This window comes from Nuphar pumila, chromosome 5, assembly GCF_984573655.1.
Source record: "Nuphar pumila chromosome 5, dmNupPumi1.hap1.1, whole genome shotgun sequence".
Lineage (NCBI taxonomy): Eukaryota > Viridiplantae > Streptophyta > Magnoliopsida > Nymphaeales > Nymphaeaceae > Nuphar > Nuphar pumila.
In genome coordinates, this window is record NC_143253.1 from 127,982,621 (window position 1) to 128,001,348 (window position 18,728).

The 18,728-nt window shown below is 38.5% G+C and overlaps 2 protein-coding genes across 2 annotated transcripts; both read right to left on the minus strand.

Annotated features, from left to right (window-relative positions):
• Positions 1-1,285: 1,285 nt before the first annotated feature.
• Positions 1,286-3,728, minus strand: LOC149838642 (protein DETOXIFICATION 33-like). The gene is made up of 7 exons (XM_090007751.1): positions 3,187-3,728; positions 3,013-3,099; positions 2,590-2,646; positions 2,250-2,488; positions 2,039-2,157; positions 1,861-1,947; positions 1,286-1,689 (listed from the first exon to the last, which is right to left on the minus strand). The coding sequence occupies exons 1-7, from the start codon at positions 3,720-3,722 to the stop codon at positions 1,618-1,620; spliced, it is 1,197 nt and encodes a 398-aa protein (XP_089863877.1). The 5' UTR covers positions 3,723-3,728; the 3' UTR covers positions 1,286-1,617.
• A 5,213-nt stretch (positions 3,729-8,941) lies between these two features.
• Positions 8,942-13,263, minus strand: LOC149838643 (uncharacterized). The gene is made up of 5 exons (XM_090008289.1): positions 13,056-13,263; positions 10,272-10,509; positions 10,008-10,075; positions 9,829-9,924; positions 8,942-9,381 (listed from the first exon to the last, which is right to left on the minus strand). Exons 1-5 carry the CDS (start codon positions 13,261-13,263, stop codon positions 8,942-8,944), a joined length of 1,050 nt encoding a protein of 349 aa, XP_089864415.1.
• Between the last annotated feature and the right edge of the window lie 5,465 nt (positions 13,264-18,728).

Here is an 18,728-nt window from a genome sequence, read left to right on the forward strand (position 1 = left end):
TTTTAAACAGTCCAGTAGCCAATTCTTTATTATTTGGTAACTGTGGGAGTTGCATATAGATGGTCGGGGCATGCTTTTTGGCTTTTTCTCTTTTGTGAATCTAACCTTACAGATGTAATTTGTTAAGTAAAAAACAAACTGTGATAAACTCATCTATGGGGTCAGATTGACTAGACAAAGCTTGAATAGATGATTTCTAACCATATTAGTACAATATATATATATATATATATATATATATATATATATATGCAAAATGTGTAAACTAGTATGAACCAAGATTTCTATAGGTTTTTTGCAAATCTAACCCTGCACATGTGTTAGGGAACAACTCTTTGACCTATCGATGGAGAAGAAATAAGCACGAAAAAAAATGAGGAAAAACAACCATATATGAAAACAAAGATTTTACGTGGTTCGGCAAGAATTGCGTACATCCATGACCACACTAAGTCTTCTTTTTTATTTATTGAGATACACAATACAGAAGAGGAAGCCTCCTTAAATAGGAGTACACAAATTTACATGGAGTCTACTAGTGTTACTGGATACAACAAGGAACCTAAGGTAAAATTACAGAACTATCCTCCAAAACAATTGCTTCTAGGGTTAACGGTCTTGAACCTCAACCTTATGGGCAGGATGGCCGACTCTCCGCCAACTTACCGCAAAGTTGAATCTAGATAAATTATGAATTTATATCCAGGTAGGAAATAGGCTCCACACTCTAACAAGATGCATTCAGCGTGATCCATTTGCTTGGAATCGACTATTGGATCATCATAATCGGATCAAGAAATGTGATTTTGTATGCTTGAATATTTATGAAAAATTCGAGCCGTTGATTTTCAAGCCTTAAAAGATCCTTCTTATACATCATAATTGGATGATCTAAGAGTCTGTTTCTATAAAACCAAGCATTTAGATTACATAACTATGAAATTTTAGAAAAAAAAAAACTATAAAAATTTTGGTGCATACCAGTTTACATATTTTGCTGGTTTACATATTTCAGTGACCATGTATATCTATACCCATTTCTTGTTAGGCAATGTGCATGCCCCACAGCTCACCTCTACAAAGCAGCTAAACTTTAGAAGACTGAAAAAGTGCCCCCAGAAAAAGGACTCAAAAGATCTCGACCAACATATAGTTGCTAAGTTGGAATATAATGCAGCTATTATGAAGACTTGGAACATTGCAAGTATAATAAGTTCACTAAAATTGATTGGTAAATTAAATTTTAATTGCTTAACAGAACTACAATCAAGCAAATGACTAGGCACCCTCAATTGTATGAAAGGCGTGCATTGCTTTAATGGGAATTGAATGCCTTAAATTCTCAATAACAAACATTTATATCTTATTTACTGAACACTTCTTTTCTCCTCTTTTCTTACACTACCATATTCATACAGCTAACTCTGATGTCTCGCTAAAGAACCAAGAAGTGATGAATCTTAATCATGCACTTGAATTTGCCCGTGGCAGAAAACTTGAGGACAAATTCAGTAGAATGTCAAAAAATTTCTCCATCTCTGAAAAAAAATTGCATTCTGTACTTTACATGTTGCAGTTTTATAATCCCCATTGCATCACAAGAATTTGCATGCAAGTTCATGAAGCAGTTTCTCCGCGAGGCTGCAACGAGCCCCCCCACGCTCTAACATGCTCTTCAGCTCGCAAAGCCTGTATCAAGACCATCCCAATCAATCACCAATTTATAATCTTCTCAAAGTATGAACTTAATTGTGACACTTAAGAGATGATCTAACAGGATCAAATAATGGCTGCTAAGAAGCAATCTCTTTAAGATGGTGAAACATTCAATTGTTAGATGCAACATCTAGATTTTCCTACCTCTTTCTGCCAGTTAGTTCGAATTGTAATCGTCATCAGAATTAGCGTCTGTAATAGACATCCTGCTAACATTCCAGACCAAATACCCTACAAAATGATGAAAACAAAAAACAGCTGTGTTACGCACATAGATCTAGATGACATGAAATTAGCTTTTCAAGTTGTGTTTTGTTTGTACCAGTACTCCGAGGTTGAACTTAAAGCCTAGTAAGGCACCAGCAGGCAATCCGAAGAGATAATAACATCCTATATTGATATATGCAACTAGAGACTGCCAGCCTGCACCTACAGCTACACCTGAATGGCCAAAAGAAACACCAGTCATCAACTGAGAAAAAGCTATACGAATCTTCTACTGCCCCTCTTCAATGAGAGATATGGACAGATACCCGAAAGAACAGGTTGGACACTGTTCAGAAGCATTGTCACAGAGAGAAGGTTTGCTAGCTTGGATGCCTCTTTTATGACATTAGGTTGTGATGTGAACAATTGAGGGAAGATACTCCTTGTGATGAAAACTACAATCATAAAGATTATTCCAATGGACAGAGATGTTGAAACAGCAACTGTGACAGAAAACTTAGCAGCTTTGGGACGCAATGCACCAAGTTCATTCGAGACCCTCACACTGCATAGAACAAAGAGCATTGGATTGTTAGAAATAGAAGATATCGAGTGCATCCTAGTGATTGCTATCATCAACTAAATGGAAAGGAAAATTTCACCGACCTGACAGCTGCATTGAACCCCAAAGCTATCATCAGTGTCCACATCTCCAGATTCATGCTGCCACAATTTAATAACAAGAAAGAAATTAGAATGTGCATAAGCTGTATTTAGACCATGATAACTTGAAGTTGCCTTAAGACACAAGAGAAGAGTATCACTTAACCAAGAAAACGATTTCTTTGATTAATAAATTCATCCTAGAACAGGCAAAAGAAAGCACTAGAATAAGCAAATGGCAGTAAACAGATACTACAATCAGAAAGTGAATCCTGCTTTCTCCTGGTTTCATGAAATGATAAAACAGTCATGCAACCTAGGAACCAGAGGCTAATCCAAGCAGCAAATGGAGATCAAAAGGCACATCCTTGAACAAGTGTAAGAGTAGAAACACAATTTATGTAGATACGGAGAAGGACTACTCACCAAATTGAAATGGCATCAACTGCAACTTCTGGGTTCTTTAATAAACCAACCAAAAGTAGAACTGCAGTAAAATACCAAAGTTCCAAGCTGCCACAAGAGAGTTTAGATGTAAGAAACAAAAAAAACTAAATTAACCACTGATAAAAGTTTCAATAATTTGATTTCAGTACTAACCATAACATTACAGCTGATGCCAGTGATAGCCTTATAAAAGAACCCAAGGAGTGAAATGCTGCCCAAGAAAAGCCAGTCCATGCATCAGGGAATTTACCAGATACCACATAGAGCATCTGAGCCAAATTTATGATCCACCATGAAACATTCCCTATAACTGCCGCTCCAACCAGCCCATACTGAAGCTTTGACAAAAAAATCCAGTTCAACACAGCATGCAAACCCAAAGTGACTCCAGCAATCACAGTCATGATTATTACTCTGCTCTGAGCCTGGTAAAATTTCTGCAGGGGGAAGTTCACAGCATATGCAAACAATTGAGGAATGACCCAGATAGAGTATTTTCCAGCCATCTCAGCTATGTCATGAGATTGATGAAGGCCTTTCAGAATTGGTGATGTGAAAATGTATATTGGTGAGATGATCAATGCAGTTATTAATGTTATAACCCATGACCTTTGCATATAGATTCCAAGCATATTCAACTGCCCAGCTCCAAACGCTTGTCCGCAAAGAGTCTCCAGAGCGCTGCCCATCCCAAGCTATACATAAATGAGTACATAGATAATTAACAGAAGGGTAAGAAATATCAAACGTGATAATCATAAACGATGAAAAGCTTTCAGCCATCCAACCAATACAATTATTCCCATAAAAAACAGAAAACGAGAGATATTTTTTTGTTCTCCCATTTCTTCCTATGTTTGTTTGTTAGGCGTGGGTAGACCATTACCGGTTACCAATATAAATAATATTGGTGTAAAACATACAAAGGTTTCATATTTGGCAATTTTATCTTCCTACGCAACATCATCGCTAAAGAGAGCTAATCTGATAAAAAAAGCATTGAAAGTATTAATTTGGTATCCAATACAGGGAAATCCTCATGTTCTCACCAAAGACAAATAGCAAAGCTGGGGTAGAAAATATATACCAGCTATAATTTCTTGAGCAAATAATATTTTTTATCATGTAGATCACTCTAAATTGTCTGTAGCATAATCTTATCCTTATCATGAAACCAAATAACTAAATAGATGGTACGAGCCCAGTGTGGTGATCTTTATTTACACGCGTAACTGTCAGTTCTTGAAAAGCCTGGAAAAACAAATACTTCGACACAAGGTTGATGAATTAGTATCTAAGCCAAATTGATTCCATAACCAGATACCATCAACATTAAAAAACCATGATTCTCAGTTATGCAAGTATGAACTTCAATTCACCGTAAAAGCATCTGTTTTTTCACCAAGAAACAAGAAAAAAGAGATCATTCAAATTGTACAGTAGATTTCTTCTGCAGCAGATTCTAAATCTAGATTACGATATAACATTTCAGGAACAGAGCGACCCTGTTCCCACAGACATAATCCATAAATGGTGAGAAACATCTGCAGAGCCCAAGAATTTAAATACTATGAGAGAATCGAAGTCGAAGATATTAAGCCTTGCATATGGATTCCTAGAACGTAACTGACATATCCGCATATTATGGATGATAAAATTAAAAGGAAGAATAGACCACAGCTCTAACAAAGGAACGAAATAGCAGCAAAATTCCTATAACACGTCAAATTTATCAATGTTAACGAAATGTTTAGCACTATCGCTAGCAAATTTACGCTAATTGTGCAAAAAATAAAGCAGAAAACCTTTTTTTTGCTTTAAGCAAGCTAAATGGTATTCATAAAATTCAAAAAATTTGTAATTTATCCAATAATTATCCAACAACATAAAAATGAAACTTTCACCAAACAAACAAACAAACACCACCACCAGGAGAGAGAGAGTGTGTTACTCAGGAAGTGATCCTTACCAGAACGCCAAAAGCAAATCCTTCAATGACATTCTGAGCAATAGAGATAGCAGCGAGCTCAACCTCACCCAGATGGCCAACAAACGCCACCGTCACAAGCCCAATCGAGAACTGGAAAACAGAGGTCAGGATTGCAGGCCCTGCTATGTACCACAGCTTCTTAGATTCCTCCCACACCCTTCCCGCCACCCTCCTCAGAGTTGATCTCAGCTCCCCAACAGGAGCATCCCCACCATGGCTCACCTCCATCGCCCTCGCCATATCCATCCACTCAGAGAGCTACTATGATTGAAGGTAGGAGAAGACTCCTAAATCCCACCCACCATCAAACTTTCTTTCTATATATCCCCTCCCACTTGTCACTGTTAGAGACGCAGAGTTTTGACCAGCTAGCCGTTGAAAACGCAGCTAGTGAGATGTATGCTGTCACTGTAGCTCCTCATTTCTACTAACTATTTGACACATCTCCTTGTTCTCTTGAATTTTTGGTATTGTGGGTGATTGATGTGCTCTCTCTCGTTTTTTTAATTGTTGGTGAATGAATGCCAGAATGGTGATTCTCTATAATTTTTGGTATTGTTGGGGTGATTGATGTCATTCATGTGGCCCTCTCTCTCTCTCTGCAGATCATTTAATCTGTTCATACATTATAATCTCTGTTTTGTTTGTGCATGGGCTCTCTTTTTCCGTGGAGCAGGGGAAAAACTAAAATATTTTTTCTATTAATGGCCATTAAATTTTAAATCACCAACCAATTCGTTTGTTTGCTTGCGCAACAGCGCTACTGCTACCCCCACTTTGAAAATTTCATGACCAAGTTATTATGAAGATGGGATCGGCCAAGTAGCTGTTTGAAATTGCTGCCTTCTTCTGATCTGACGTGTGCTATAACATTAGTGGCATCCCTACAGAAGGTTAACTGGCATAGAGTTAGGCGTCTCCACGCACCTAACAATTGATGTTGATGTCAATATTTTGGCACTAACCAAAGCAACTGATAATTCGGATTTTTTATTTTTTAAAACTATTTCTAAAAAACAAAATATTCAAAAAATTTAAAAACCAAAAGAAAAATGAAAAATACAATTAGCATAATATAAAACCCCTGCCCAACTTGGTCACTTCAACAACAACAACTCGGAACTTCGTGATTTTCTGCGAAATTATTAAACAAAAAAAGTAATTTTGAAAGAAACTTTATTATGTTCCTCTAAAAGTTAAAACTCGTGTTAACGTTTTGGGGATCACAGTACCTTTAAAAGTACTCAACCTAATCATCTAGAATTATCTCAATGACATATTCCTACTTATCTCAGTGGCATGGAAACGAAAAAAAAAGAAGAGTTGGGAATTTCGTCATTTATCCAAAAAAGGCTAAAGAAAAGATGTAGCAAAAGTTGGAGGTAGTAATTAATTTGGTTTAGTGAGAACATCAAAGTTGATGGCTGCTTATCTTTTGTTATTGAGTGCGGATCAGGTCAGACGTACCCGTGACAGAACCCTCAGGGGTCCCTCTACCTCTAATGCCATTCACCTAAGCATTGAAATATTGCATTGTTTGCACTGGGTCCCATAAAAAATTTCAGACCCGGTATGCTTTAGATAATCGGCATCTAAGTCATCCAAAAACGGACAGCCTAGAACAAAGTAGGGTATGAACCGATCTCGACCCGTACCGGATCCTATAGGGTCAGGGTTTGGGATCCGAGTTAAACCCATGAAGCTAAGTCCGATTATTGAATGTGTCGGGTATGGTTCTGCCTGTTTATTAAACTCTTTGGTCATAGGAAGGGGCCCACTTACCTACAATTAGCTGTTGGTTGCAAGCAATAGTATCCCTTCCAGAAGCTGAAGCGTTTCGTGTGATTCTCAAGTGGGTAGGTAAATGATGGCGATGATTTGATTGTCAAGATCTTTTGTTTTTTCGGTTGCCAAAGTTGGTGTTTGGTTAAACAGGATAAAGCTCTGATTGAAAAGATGACATGCTCTTGTTGCAGGATCCTTCATATGATAAAATATAAATCTGCTTGATCACGCCATTGCCATCCATCATCAAGATGAGTGATGATCAATGCATCTGGTAGTTGTGGTTTTGTGGATGATTAGGGCCCCTTTGTGTCAATAAGCCTGCGAAAATGCCCTTTCGTGGACAGGAGCATGAGCTTAGGAAAAAAAAATAGCCACCACTTTTTCATGAGAAAGTGGAGTTTCCACTGCCACTTCTTTTTTTCTTTTACCACATAAAGTTTAACGATCCAAAGTTAGTAAAAGGCTTTTTCCCAAAAGCTTCGTGAGAAACATTCACCGATTCACCATGCCATGTGGACTGACTACTTTTACATGGAACTAGGGATGGCAGTGGACCGAGGTGGGGGTGGAGGCCCCGTCTCAAAATATTACCCTCCATTCCCACACGGGTTTTGATTTTAACCTTCATCCCCGCCTTTATCCTTGTTTTATGTCCTCCATCCCTGGTCCAAACGGGGTGAGGCAGGACTCCATTTTCCCTTGGTCCACTGCCATCTCTAAAGAATGATCAGGGATGGAGTGAGGCAGGGATCGAGGACGGGTATGGGGCGGGGTGGGGGAAAGCTTAAGTCTATCCCCGCCTCCATCCCTGCATGGGTTTTGATTTGGGAAAGCATAAGTCTATCCTCCCTCCATCCCTGCATGGGTTTTGATTTTAACCTCTATCTCTGTTTCATGTCCTCAATCTCCGGTCCAAACGGAGCGAGGTGGGGTGGGGCTCCGTTTCCCCCCGGTCCACTGTCGTCCCTGCATGGAACTAGTTTGTTTCACATCCAATAGAAAAAGTGGCCTCTTTCTCCTGGGAAAGGAGGTGTTTCCCGTGAGACAAAGACCTTAAGTTTTGTTTGTTTCGTAGCCATGAAAGGGAAAGACTTTTCATAAAAAAGGACATGGATTTTTCCCCCAAAAAAATTTGTCAACTCAGCCGTTCCAAGAAAATGTTTTTTTGTAGAAGGTTGAAACCAAAGTGGTAGACGGTAGAAAAAACAGTCTTGTTTATCTCAGTGATATAAAAGAATGTTAGCCCAGTAACTTTCTATCAAATTACATGAAACAAACGGGCCGTTAGGATAAGTACGCCCATTTGTGCTGTCTTTTTTTTTTTGTCTGAAAGGCAAGCTCGGGTTAGGTAGATCCCTACCGGTTATTATTCAAAGTACCACTGGTGTTTGAACGGAACCTTCAACGTCCCACCAGAAAGAGACATGCACTGACAGCTCCTGTCAACCACGCGGAGCCCCCATTGGCCATTTGTGCTCTCTGTCTTAGCTACAAGAATCAAAGCAGTTTTTACATTTGTTTTTTGGTTTGGTGTGATGCAATTTAATTTAATGAAAATTTCAGTAACCACAGCTCACCAGCTTTTGAAGATTATGAATATTTTCTTTTTGGTACACTCGAAGGGGAAATATTATGTAAGACAAGCAAATAGTAGGTGGACAATATATAAAAAAAAAAAGTAGTAGAGGAGGAAGATTTTTGTTTGCTATATGATAGGCATGAAAGAAACAAAAAGGAAATATTTTGGTAGCAAGATGCCAAGATCTGTTTAGGACGTTTGGAGTAGAGTGTGACGATTTGCAAGCAGACTCGTGTAACGATTTGTAGAAAATCACTGTGAAGGAGAACGGTTGGAATCCTCAACCGTGAAAATGAGAAAATTTTGTATATATCATCTTGCATATGCAGCCCCTTTTATATACAATTGAGTGACAACATGGTAAAAATAATAAAGTTACAATAGGAAATATATACACACTTATGATAAGGTACAGGAGGAAATAAGGAAACAGGAAACAGAATCAGTTGTGATCCTTCGAGATCCTCCGTCAAATGAGGAAACAAATGTGAACGTAAGATTACACATATCACACTGGGAGCCCAATCCAAAATGGATCTTAACACTCCCCCTCAATTTGGAGCATGAAGATCACTAAGGCCCAAATTGGAAGTCAATCTCACAAATAGATCTTGTCCAAGAGGCTTGGTAAACAAATCAGCAAGCTGACTTGAAGTGTGGACATAAGTAGTACTAATGAGTCCTTTACACAGTTTCTCGCGAACACTATGATAATCAATGTCGATATATTTTGTACGTTCATGATACACTGAGTTTGCTGAAATATGAAGCACAACTTGATTGTCGCAGTAGAGCTTTGTGCGTGAACCATGAGATACCCTGAGAGATAGAAGCAAAAGACGAAGCCAAGTAATCTCACAAACCATATTTGCCATGGCTCGATACTCTGCCTCCGTAGAGGATCTGGACACAGTAGGCTGCTTCTTGGTCTTCCACAACACTGGTGTAAATCCCAATAAAATGCAGTAACCAGTCACTGAACGTCTAGTTTCTGGACATGCAGCCCAATCAAAGTCACAATAAGCATGAATTTGAAGAGAAGAAGATGAAGATAAGAACAGTCCTTGACCCGAATGGCTCTTCAAGTATCTAACGACTCGAAGGGCTGCATCCATGTGAGATTGTCGAGGAGTATGCATGAACCAACTTAAGATGTGTATTGAGTATAGAATATCTAGTCGAGTTATGGTCAAATAGATGAGACGCCCAACAAGACATCGATATGGGGTTGGGTCATGCAACACTTTGCCCTCAGTACTTGTGAGATGTTGGCGTTGTTTCAAAGGGACATTGACAGGTTTAGCTCCTAATAAACTGGTTTCATCAAGTAATTACAGGGCATATTTCCTTTGAGAAAGAATGATACCTTCTTTTGAGCGAGCCACCTCGATGCCCAAAAAATATTTTAAAGTGCTCAGGTCCTTCATATGAAACTGACTGTGAAGGTATTGCTTAATGGTCTGAATGACACATGCCTTGTTCCCAACAAGTATAAGGTCATCAACATACACAAGTAATGCAAGGAAAGCATCACCTTGTTGAAAAGTAAATAGAGAATAGTCCACCGGAAATTGACGAAAACCAAATATGAGGAGTGCAGAGGAGAATTTGGCAAACCAGTTTTGAGGTGCTTGTTTAAGCCCGTACAAGGACTTGTGAAGTTTGCATACTCGATGATGTTCCCCCTATCGAGCAAATTCAGGTGGTAAAGCCATATAAACATTTTCTCCCAGATCGCCGTGAAGGAAGGCATTATGCACGTCCATTTATTGGAGAATCCAGATTTGTGTTGCTGCTACTGAGAGAAGACATCGAACAATCGTTAATTTTGCCACAGGGGAAAAAGTATCATGATAGTCGATGCCGTCTTATTGGGAATACCCTTTAGCAACCAACCAAGCCTTATAGCGTTCAATGGTCCTGTCTGATTTGCACTTAATCTTGTAGATCCACTTTCTTCTAATGGGTTTGACCCCTGGTGGTAATTCAATGATAGTCCAAGTATGGTTGGCTTCAAGAGCCTGAATTTCAGCAGCCATAGCCTCCCTCCAACAGGAATGCTTCATAGCTTGGGTGAATGATGTGGGTTCAACTTCATGGGATATGGTAGTGAGGAAGGCTTTATGAGACGAAGAAAATTTGGCAAACAAAACAAAATTTGACAAAGGAAAACACGTATCTCCAATCGATTTTGACGAAGGTTGAGGCGAGGACTGAATCGATGCACAGTAAAAAATCCTTTAATCGGATAGAAGGTTGACGGTCGCTAGTGGACTGTCGTAAGTGGGTTGATAAGGAGGTGTCGAACGTATGAAGAGAACTAGGTATTGTGTCAGAAGGGTGTTCACTTGATGGATGTGAATCAGACACTGAAGGAGATTGCTCTGAGTGAGAGTTTAGAGATGTAATTGGGGCAGAATGAGAGGAGTCATGCTGGTCCAAAAGGGGTACAGGCAGCACCAGTTCAGATGGTATCTCTTGACTCGTATGAAATGGAAAAAACTGTTCATGAAAAACAATGTCGCGACTAAAAAATATTTTATTTTTTTTTCAAATCAAAAACTCGATATGCTTTTTGTCCATGAGCATAGCCAAGAAAAACACACTTTGAAACACACAGATCAAATTTCATCCTGGTTTCACTAGTGTTGATAGTATAGCACAAACATCCAAATATCCTGAGATTTGTGTAGCTAGGTTTTTTTTTGAAAAAGTTTCTCAAACGAAGGTTTGCCTCCCAATTTGGAAGAGGGTGTGCGATTGATAAGATATGTGGCTGTTAAAATGCATTCACCCCAAAATTTTAAAGGAAGATTGCCTTGAAAGCGTAAAGCCCTGGCTATTTCGAGAAGATGGTGATGCTTTCTTTCAACAATGTCGTTCTGTTGAGGAGTTGCAACACACGAATGTTGATGAAAAACTCCTTGAGAGGAGAAAAACTCTTGCATTTCATATGAAAAAAATTCAGAACCATTGTCAGTTCTGACAATTTTAATTTTGCCTTTATGTTGAGTTTCAATTAAACAAAAATAATATTTCAATAGACTCTGAGTTTCAAACTTATATCTCATTAGATATACCCAGGTGCATCTAGAAAAGTTATCAACAATGCTTAAAAAATAGTGAGCACCATTTAAAGATGCTTGAGAGTAAGGTTCCCAAATATCACAATGGATTAAATCAAATAGTTTTTTTGTGACAAATTCACTCAATAAAAAGGCAAGTCTTGATTTTTTGCTCTAGGATAAATTTCACAATGACATAAGCTATTCATCTGATACTAGCATCATAATTATTAAAACATTTCATACGAGAAGAAGATGGATGCTCAAGGCGCCAATGCCAGAGATGTGTTGTGGTTTGGTGAGACGATAATGCTGATGGAATAGGTAGAGAATGATTGAAGTAATACAATCCTTCTTTTTTCTCACCTGCTTCAATCGTCGTCCTCGATTGTAGGTCCTGAATAAGACAAGAGTTTGAAAAAAATGTTACTGAACAATTTAGCTGCTTAGTCAATTTACTAACTGAAAGTAAATTGAATCTAAAAGAGGGAATGAACAAGACATCCTAGATGTTCATATTGGTGTTTAAAGTGGTTGAACCAATGTGAGACACTGGAATGAGATTACCATTTGGTAATTTGACTGGAGGGACTGAAGTATTTTGAAAGGAGTGTGATAAGAATTCTGGAGAAACAACCATGTGATAGCTTGCTCCAGAGTCTATAACCCATCTACCTGTGTGTAAATCAGAGTTGGAAACTGACAAACCTGCAAGATTTGCGGATAGAGCATTCTATCGAAGAAGAGACATAAGTTGATGATATTCTTCTAATGTAAATGAAGGAACAATTGAGTTTGGGTTATTAACCGAATCACCAATGTGAGTCTTTCCGTCAGAAATAATGCCACTATGATCTCGTGATGTGGAGTTTGCGGCTTCAGTGGTTCTTTGACTGACATTATACGACTTATGTCCAGGAGGATAACCATGAAGAACATAACACTTGTCTTTCACATGTTCCACTCTATTGCAATGGGAGCACACAGGTCTGTTTTTCTGATTTTCCTTCCAATTTCGATTTTTGAAAGTTATTTGAAGACAATCGATTTGCATATCCTGAGTTCACGGCACAAGTCGTTCTGTCCATTGGTTGGGTTACCCCATGTCGAGCTTCTCGTTGTTTCTCCTCTTAAAGTACCAAGGAGTAGGTTTTTGCAATGGAAGGTAATGGCTCTATTAACAAGATTTGTCCCCTCACTGTATGGAACGAATCATTCAAACCCATTAGAAACTGAATGACTCGTTCCCTATGAAGTTGCTCGGTCATACTTCTAGCAGCCCTACAAGTGCATACTGGCATGGGGGAATATGATGACAACTCATCCCAGTATTCTTTTAGTTTGGTAAAATATGTTGCAACTGAACTAGATTCTTGTTGATATTTTGTAATTGCATATTGAATTTGATAGATTCTTGGAGCAATACTCCGAGTAAATCTCTCTATGAGATCATCCAAAACTTCTTTAGCCGAAGTAGCGTAAATGACGTTGTTGGCCAAATCTCTCGAGATAAAATTTAAAATCCAGGAGAGAATCATATGATTGCAACACATCCATACCAATAATTCGGGTGAAGAAGGGTTTGGTTTGGATAACGTACCGTCTATGAAGCTGATTTTATTCTTTGCACTTAACGCCATTGTCATGGCCCTGCTCCACGTGGGGTAATTGTCACCATCCAGTAGTTGAGTAACCAAGATTGAGCTTGGACTATCTGAATGATGCAGATAATATGGACTTACTGCATCTGAACTTAAATTCATTGAAGACGTCGGAGTGGTACCTGCATCACTTTCTTCAGTCGCCATCAATCAAAGTGAGAATGAACGATATTGTAGCACAACAAGGGATGAAGATCGGGCTGTGAGGATCTGCCCACAGTCGTCCAAACAAAATATGGATGAACAAGGGCAACCAGAGACGCACGACTAGAACTGGAGCTTAGCCTCTAATACCATGTGACAATTTGCAAGTAGACTCATGTAACGATTTGTAGAAATAGCTGTGAAGGAGAACAGTTGGAATCCTCAACCCTGAAAATGAGAAATTTTTGTATATATCATCTTGCATATACAACCCCTTTTATATATAATCGAGTGACAACATGGTAAAAATAATAAAGTTACAATGGGAAATACACACACTTATGATAAGGTACAAGAGGAAATAAGGAAACAGGAAACAAAATCAGTCATGATCCTTCGAGATCCTCCGTCAAATGAGGAAACAAATGTGAACGTGAGATTACGCACATCACATTGGGAGCCCAATCCAAAATGGTTCTTAACATAGAGTAACATGATTATTGGTCACTTCACACCGGTGTCCTACAGTACTGGTAGGTATAGGAGGACCAAATTGCAGCTTCATGCCTACCAAACACACCTACCTCACAAAGACACGAGTTCATCAATTCTTTGAAAAAATAAGACACGACATGAATTTGTTAATTTTTATCAATAAAGTTTTTTATATTTAGTATATAATATAATGTTTTATTGAATTATAACAAAAATAATTAAAAGTATCAAAATAATGTTTGTATATGTGTCATTCAATGTTATGTCATCTGCCCCAATCATGTCCGCTACAAATGGGCTTAAGTAACGTGTCATTGTGATGTAAACAGAAACCATTGCCTTGATCAATTACTAACTCCGCCCATACATACACTGCATAGTTTTTAACTTGAGATCAACGGAATCCAAGAGAGCTCTAATAATGGTAATTATCCCATCTCCAATAATTCATTCATATATATACCATGTAAATTTTATTCTCTTCCAATTTGCAATAGAATCAAATTTTATTCTCTTCAAATTTTATTCGCTTATCTGGTAGGAGCAGCTGGTGCACATCACCTTGTGTTGGGACGTTGCAAGTTTGAATCCCAATAATGGTATAGTTGTATAACTGGTAGGGGTCTGCCTAACCCCAGCTTTCTCTGTCGAAAAAAAAAACTCCATCGTCGCAGGACGTTGGGAGGTTAATTAAGTGGAAACTGGGTTGGTCTTTCATCTTAAATTCTGATAAAAAGCATAACAAAGTGAGATAAAAACACTTCTAAAGGAAGCTCTGCAAAAAAGCTCTTAATTTGTACCGGGGAGTGAACCTTGTTTGTGTGAGTTGATTACTAAATGCAGCATAACTCTATCAATCACAAAGAATCATGCACACAACTTTCATCGTCTTTTAACTGCCCTTTTATTATTTTGTTTCTCGATTGGCCATTGTTTAGTAGACAAAAAAAAAAAAGAAAAAATAAAATGCCCTCAGCATTAATATTTTTAACAAAAAGAGATAAAAAGGGTTATTTTAACAGCAAAGATTTAAAAATAAAAGTATTTTTGTACCTTAGGTTGGTATTTGAAATACACTCAGAAGAACAGGTGGCGGCTTGTAATAACTGAAAATTTGAGCAGTTCTTTGTGAATATGTGATAAGTTCTTTTTGCATCATTGAACTAAAATATTCCGTGATTGGTATAATTAAAGTATCAGAGACAGGTTGGAGTTTGGGCAAACACTTTTATAATCAAAAGAAACAAAAGGTGTGGCCAAGTGTTTGGTGCACTACTTTCTGCCTAAAGCATGGTTGGGGCAGTTAAAGTCTTAAAAATAACTGTTTCGATATTTATTGTTCTTGAAGAAATGAAATTGAGCGCGTGTTACTTTGCTAAAAAGTTGTATCACTATATTATACTCGATAAGAAATTAGTTTAGATTAAATTTGCAGTTATGATTTAGCATAATTTAATGTTGGAACCATAATGCTATGAGTAGAAGAATATATATATATGTATATATATATATAGGAAAATGAAAACCTACCTCATAGAAAACCTCCAAAACCTACCCAATAAAAAACATTACATCTATGTTTTTTCAAAAATTTGACCCTACAGATGTATTTAGCATGTATTCAGTATGATTGATTTACTAGAAATCGATACTTGGATTATGCATTTTGGATGAAAAAAATGATATTTGGAACCTCAAAATTTTATGAAATTGTAGGCCATTGATTTTTGTAAAAACATATCCATGCATGAAAATCAAATGCTCCAAGAACTTATTCCTATAAAAACAAGTACATAGATCACATCTGTAAGGACAAAATTTTGAAAAAATACCGAAAATATGATAAATATTCTTATTAGATAAGTTTGGAAGGTTTTCTATTGGGTAGGTTTTCAGTCCCATTATATATATATATATATATATATATATATATATAGAGAGAGAGAGAGAGAGAGAGAGAGAGAGAGAGAGAGAGATTTCCTTTTATTTTAGATCAAGTTGAAACTTGAAAGTGAGGCTTTACCATCCAAATATCGGATTCGACCCACAAATAAGGTTGCAAATGGATCGGGCCGGGATTGATTCTGTCACGGGCATATTTTAACATGGCGGGCTGGAACAGATATAGATATTCGATATAAAACCAACACGTTATTTATTGATACAAGCCCTTGAAACAACGTTCAAACGCGCGTTTGGTTTGGATCTGGTTCTACTTGTCAGATTATTTTGATTGATTTTTGAATTTGAATCGGTGTTATGTTCGATTTAAGTTCAAATTCTTATCATATTTGGTCCAACGCACTTTTTTACACGCAAAAAGCTTTTTTATAGTTTTTTCTACCGGGTCCAATATTGCCATATATTGTTTCAGATCTGCATTCAATCCTACTTTACTGTATAGCTTTCAAATCCGGATTCAAAATGCAAGTATCAGGTCAGATGCAGCTTTACGATAAACCGTCAGAGCTCCATTAGATGACATTCATTCATGTGATGAACGGCAGCCAAAACACCATGGTCAGATAGGTTGTCTCTTGGATGCGCCCCACAAATTTTTTGAGAGCCTCTCAAGTTTTAGATTGACGGCATGCATCTAACAGCGCAACAAATAAACGGCTGAAACAAAAAGAAACAAGATGGTGTTCTGGCAGCCAGTGGTTGGGGCCGAACACTTGTAAGGTGTTCGGCCAGGATCACCGAATCTGCTCACCTCTGGCCAAACTCAGACTCAGACTCATGGATGATGTTAACGTGAACCTCATGATCATATCTCTTGCAATAATCCATGATGATATCTCCTTGGGTCCACAGCTTTGACGAAAATGCAGATCCATTATGTATAAGTGTTACTGATATGTGGATCCAGTCACAATCTTGAGAGTTGTCTTTACCATGGGCACAACCAAAGTAGATGATGGCCTCCCCCACACGATTGCTTTATCATTAAAAGGATAGAGACTTTTCCCTTGTTCCTTTGCCACTTTCTGTAGTTGGTGGAATAAGATAAGGATTGGATCCTTTTATTTCAGCTACTGTCCACCTACTGAAAGAAGCCGAATCAGGTACAATCACATTGCACGAAATCAATATACCGCTGCACCTGAGTGTCCTCCATCGGTAGTTGGGCCCCACAGCTCACAGGGAGATCGATGGCGGGCACTCAAGGGATTTTGTGCAATGTGATTGCGCATGATCCAGCCTTCACTAAATTAAAGCCTCAAGTGCAAGTTCCTTTTGTACAACCAACAGGGGGGGGCTCTACTTGTCTGGCAGGATCCGTTTGTGCACATCATCATGTGTTGGGACGTTGCAAGTTCGAAACCCAAATGGTATCATTGTATAACTGGTAGGGGTCAGACTAACCTCAGCTTTCTGTTGAAAAAAAGTTTCTTTTGTACACCTCCCACACTGGTGGATAGAGTTGCTGAGAGGAAGAAGGCTGCCCTCAAGAAGCTCCGGAAAGCTCCCCGTTGATCAAATTAAAAATCCATGTTTTGTCCTTGTAATCCGTTTTTCCACAGAGAAAGCTGGGGTTAGGCAAACCCCTACCCGTTATACAACCATACCATAGGGATTCAAACTTGCAACGTCCCAACACAAGGTGACGTGCACTAATTGCTCATGAGCCCTCTCCTTGTCATCCTTGATTTGCCTTTTATTGTAGCTTTTTGTTTTGCAACTTTGGTCGGTAAGGCCTAGGGGTGGCAATCGTGTCGGGTTGGTGGGTCGACCCGACGGGTTGGCGGGTCAGCATACCTCAACCCGAACCCGACCCGTTTATTAAACGGGTCGGCTGTGGCAAACACGAACCCGGCCTGTTTAATAGACGGGTAACCCGACACGACCCACCAACCCATTTAATAAATGGGTTGGGTCGGGTAAACGGGTTCTCAGGTTCGCGGGTCGGGTTGACGGGTTGACGGGTCAGCCGGGTTGGCGGGTTGGCATACCCCCAACCCGAACCCGACCCATTTAATAAACGGGTTAGGCGGGTCGACCCGTTTATTAAACGGGTTGGCTTAAGCCCAACCCGAACCCACCTAAGAGGCAGGTTGGCGGGTCGTGCCAGGTTTTGCCACCCCTAGTAAAGCCTGGTAGGGGTGACTTGTGAATGTCACCAAGTTGACTAATGTCACTAGTTCCAAACCAACAAAAGGCATTTGTTGCCGTAAGGTTAAAACTAGGTGTACTCTCCCAATAGGTAGAGAGGTTTCAAGGGTTTCACCAACCAATGAGCGTTCGGTGATAAAGTTTCTTCTTGGCATAGCAAAAAAAAAAAAAACTTTACTAAGTAACTAAAAAGATCAAATGTGAAGCATGTAACCTCGAGATAGGTTAATTGTCCTTGTGCATAAATGATAATAGAATTAATATGATAAAAAACAAATGTAAATATTAATTCGATTGATGTTTACAATAAGAAGTAAGTGGTACCTTCAGCACGTAAGGTTGCTTCTCTCCCACCACAAAAATAGGAGAAACCTCCACAGTAGTCACGGGGTAGAAGGTATCTAACTCATGAGTGAAGTCTAATATATCAGGATAGAGGTATTAAGAGCTCTCTCTCGACAAGGTCGTCCCTCACTCAGAACTGGTGACTGGTGTCCAACCAAAGTTAAGCCATAACTTGTTTGAATATAACTCTTTGAGTTATTGCCCTGATCTAGGCAAAGCTTTTGTTAGTATCCACAGGATAAAAATTGAAACAATAATTGTATATGCATTAGTTTAGACATCACATGCATAACGTAAAAAAAACCTAAATAAAAGAAGTTAAAGTCACTCATGCATGAACGAGATACATATTCACATTGATAAGTACATGTATTATTTAATTGCTCATGCTTCATTCTGATAGTTGCTTCTGAATCAATTTGTGGTATGTACTGATACATGAAATCATGCTCTAAATGAATATATACTTAGTGATTGTTCATAATTGTATAAAAGTATGTATCACATATATGTAA